The sequence below is a fragment of the Emiliania huxleyi genome (genome assembly GCF_000372725.1).
Source record: "Emiliania huxleyi CCMP1516 unplaced genomic scaffold EMIHUscaffold_236, whole genome shotgun sequence".
Lineage (NCBI taxonomy): Eukaryota > Haptophyta > Isochrysidales > Noelaerhabdaceae > Emiliania > Emiliania huxleyi.
The window spans coordinates 73,758-78,026 of NW_005200282.1; the positions used below are offsets into that span (position 1 = coordinate 73,758).

At 66.2% G+C, this 4,269-nt stretch overlaps 1 protein-coding gene across 1 annotated transcript; it reads left to right on the forward strand.

The window, feature by feature from the left end:
- Positions 1–1,434: 1,434 nt before the first annotated feature.
- On the forward strand, positions 1,435–3,367 carry EMIHUDRAFT_236544 (hypothetical protein; the record flags this gene model as incomplete). Its single annotated transcript, XM_005779115.1, has 4 exons — positions 1,435–1,463; positions 1,575–1,638; positions 1,766–2,416; positions 3,248–3,367. The coding sequence occupies 4 exons, from the start codon at positions 1,435–1,437 to the stop codon at positions 3,365–3,367; spliced, it is 864 nt and encodes a 287-aa protein (XP_005779172.1).
- Between the last annotated feature and the right edge of the window lie 902 nt (positions 3,368–4,269).

Genomic DNA, 4,269 nt, shown 5'->3' on the forward strand with positions numbered 1-4,269 from the left:
GTAGCTGTGCCATCTCTCTGCTGCAGCAGCGGCTGTACGCGTGCACTCTCCAGTGCAGCGGCTGTACAGTCCACCATCCCGTATTTCACCACCAAGGTGGCGCCGCGAGATAGAGCACCCTCCAGCGCCCTGGCGAACGCCTCGACGACCGGGTAGCGCGGCTCCAGCTCAGCGCCCCATCTGTCCCACCGGCGTGAGGCCGTGCTCCCTTTTGCGTCGCGGCCGGTCTCGACCACGAGGTCGCGAACGATGCACGCCACTGCGTGCTCGCGTCCCGACAGCTCTCCCCGGATCCCCTGACGGGCCAAGTACCTCGCCAGTCCAGGCACTGCCTCCTCTGCCGCCTTCGCTGTCATAGGAGCGTCGGAGAGGATGCTGCCTTCTAAAATTCAAATGAGATTCACCATTCGGCCTGGAGGGACATGCATGCGGCGGCGGGCCGCGCAGGGAGGAGGGAGCAGGTGCGGTTTGTCTCGGTGAGCCAGTTCGGCGCGGGCGCGTTCTTGAACGCGATCCCGACCCGCGCGCACTTCCGTCTGCCCTCGTACGTGCTGCGCTTCGCGCTGCAGCGCCGCTTCGGATCGCACCTGTCGATGATGACGGACGTTATGGCGGACGGCATCTACAGTCAGCACGGTCTGCCCTTTGACGCCCTCGGCGACGTGGCGCAGAACGACGGCGCGGCGGGCCACCAGACGCGGCACAAGGAGGTCCTCCTGGACCTCGTCGAGCTGCTGCGGGGCAAGCTGGGGCGCGGCGCTGTGGAGCACGAGTTTCACTGCGAGCACAGCACTACGAGGACGGACTTGTACGTTTACCAGGGCGTGATTGGGGACCTGCCATGCATCGGCGACACGAAGATCTTTGCCGGTGTGCCGTCGGACCCCTCGGGGGCGGGGCGCATGGGGGCGTTCGTCGCTTGCGGCAACACGCTGCCACGCGCCCGCGAGACGGTTCTGGGCGTGGAGGGCGGGGACAGGGGTGGGAGGGTGGGACGGTGGGATCCGCGGACGGGGACCGGGACGGTTGAGGCTGTCAAGGGCCAGTACACGGACGCAGAGGGGAAGTGCCATGTGGAGGCGTTGCTCTTCGAGGAGTTCGGCGCAATGAGCGCGGGGGTGGAGGATCTGCTGATGCGGGTGGCTGAGGTGGCGGGCCGGAAGCTCACGTGGTGGCAGTACGACCAGACGTCGTGGTCGGCGCGCGAATGGATGCCGTTTGCGCTGCAGCGACTGTCGGTGCAGCTCTGGGTGGCGCTCGCGGACGAGGCACAGCGCGCCATTGGTGCGGCGTCGCGCGACCGCGAGGGGCCGCGGGGGAATGCTAGTGGGATGGGGGGCTCTGAGGGGAAGGGAGCGGGGGGCGCCCAGTAGGGCGCCGGCACCCCAGCGTAGAGGGCGTCGTGTAGCCCTCCTTTTGGTATAAAAAAAAAAAATGAGCTTGCCTGTGGCGGGGGTGGGCGGGTGCACGGAGCTAAGTGCCTCGCCACCCTCGCAGGAGTCGCTTAGGCGGCTCCCGTGGTGTACCTGTGTTCGTGCCAGTGCGCGCCAGTCCCGTGCCCAGTGTTGTGCGAGGGAGTTTTGTTGTAAGATTCTAAAATTCTTTTCGCAGCTACTCGACGTGGACAAGCCGCAGAATGTCGACCGAGCCTGAGCCCACGACTGAGGCGCCCGCTGCGGCCGCCGAGGCGGCGCCCGCCGAGGCGCCCGCAGCGGCGCCAGCGGCTGCTGCGCCTGCGGCGGCCATCTCCTTCGTCCCGGGTGAGGCGGGCAAGAGCGACGCGCCGGCTGCGGTCGACGACGACGAGAAGCGGGCGGCGGCAATCAAGAAGCAGGTAGAGTACTACTTCTCGGAGGCGAACCTGACCAACGACAAGTTCATGCGCACCGAGATGGCCAAGACCTCCGAGAAGTGGGTCCCCATCTCGGTCATCATGACCTTCAACCGCATGAAGGCGCTGCTGCCGGGCGCCGAGCACGCGCCGGTGGCGGCTGCGATGGCGGGGTCCGAGGTGGTCGAGGTGTCGGAGGACGGAGAGAAGCTGCGCCGCCTCCCGGCACTCATGAAGAAGACGGTCACCCTCGGCGGAAAGGAGTTTGTCGGGCGCGCCGCCGTCGTGGCGCACGCGCGGCCGCTGCTCCAAAAGGAGGGCGAGCTGGCGGAGGAGGAGTGTTCCTTCATCAAGGACCTGCTGTCGCACCACGCGAAGGCGGCCGAGAAGATCGGCGCCGGCATCGCGTCCATCAAGGCGGGCTGCAACCCCAAGTTCCCCGACACGCGATGCTTTGTGCTCGTCCGAGCCGACGGCAGCGAGGCGACAGCCTGCGCCGGCCGTGGTCAGCCGCCCGACTTGGGGGAAGGGGGCGACTCATGCGTGCCTCGTGACGTGACCACAGGAGGACTTTTCGTACCTCAAGTGCGTCGACGCCCTCTTCCCCCTCGAGGCTCCGCCGGGCAAGGGCGGCAGGGGCAAGGGCAAGGGCAAGGGCGGCGGAGAGAGGGGGTCCAAGCGCGGGCGCGACGAGGGCGGCGCGGGCGAGCCGTCGCCGAAGAGGGGTCGCGGCGGCGCGGCGGAGGGCGCGCAGAAGGGGTCCGAGACGACCGAGGCGCGCCGCGCCTAGAAGGTTCCTAGAAGGTTCCTAGAAGGTTCCGAGACGCCCGAGGCACGCCCGAGGCACGCCCGAGGCACGCCCTAGACACTTCCTAGACACTTCCTAGACACTTCCTAGACACTTCCTAGACGCTTCCTAGACACTTCCTAGACGCTTCCTAGACGGTTCACACTCCCTAGACACTTCCTAAACGGGTCCGAGACGGCCGAGGCACGCCCACGCCTAGACGGCGGAAGACGGTATGCCAGAGAGGACACGGAGCCCGCTCGCTGCCATTCGGCCGCCTCCCTCCGCCTCCCTGCCGCGGTGCTCACTGCACTCGCAGCCCCGTGTACTCGCTGCCAGAGAAGGAGAGACCGAGAGACGACTGACGACCGGTGCCGTAGGCGGGCACGTCGTATGAGAGAGAGAGAGAGAGAGAGAGAGAGAGAAAGAGAGAAAGAGAGAAAGAGAGAGGGAGAGAGGGAGAGAGGGAGAGAGGGAGCGAGAAAGAGACAGAGACAGAGACAGAGACAGAGACAGAGACAGAGACAGAGACAGAGAGGGAGGGAGAGAGGGAGGGAGAGAGGGAGCGAGAGAGAGAAAGAGACATCGAGAAGGCGAGACCGAGAGACGACTGACGACCGGTCCCGTAGGCGGGCACGTCGTATGAGCCCGGCTGCATCGTGGCGGTCAAGGACCTGGCCGAGGGAAGCGACGCCAGCTCGCTCAAGGAGGAGCTGCGCTCATCAACTCGTGAGCGAGCGTGCCCTTGAGCACACTAGGCAGCGACATCAGCTCGGTTAAGGAGAAGCTCAACGACGCCGCGGGCGCCGGGGCGGGTGAGGCTCCTCGCCAACAGCCGGGTAGAGATGCCGAATTGAGGCCTTGTGAACTAGGCGCCGGGGCGGTGAGATTCGTCGAGATCGTCGAGGGGCAGCCGCTTGCCTTCGTCCGCTTCGGCGAGATAGAGCCGAGATAGGGCCGAGATAGGGCCGAGATAGGGCCGAGATAGGGCCGAGATAGGGCCGAGACAGGGCCGAGAGATCGCCGAGATAGAGCCGAGATAGGGCCGAGATAGGGCCGAGATAGGGCCGAGAGATCGCCGAGAGATCGCCGAGATGTAAAGAGATCGAGATTCCGTCGAGATTCCGTCGAGATTCCGTCGAGATTCCGTCGAGATTCGCCGAGACTTTTGCGCGCTCGTCAGGCACGCCGGCGGCGGCGACTGCGGCGCTTGGCGCGAGTGTGGAAGGCGTTGGCTCGCTGTCGATGCTGACCGGCGAGGACGAGAAGGCGAGAGGTCGCCGAGATGTCGCCGAGATCTCGCCGAGATGTCGCCCAGATCTCGCCCAGATCCGCCGAGATCCGCCCAGATCCGCCGAGATCCGCCGAGATTCGCCGAGATTCGCCGTGATTCGCCGAGATTCGCTGAGATTCGCTGAGATTCGCCGAGATTCGCTCGATGACGAGACTCGGCTGCTTCAAGCTCCGCACCCGCCTGGGTGAAAAGGCAACGCCAATGTCACTACCTCGCCGAGAGCCGCCGAGAGATGCCGCCGAGAGATGCCGAGAGATGCCGAGAGATGCCGTCGAGACGCGAGGCGAGAGCAGCTGTGCTGTCGCCCCCCCACCTGGCCCCGCGACCTGGCCGCGACCTCGAGCTTGGAACCCCCCC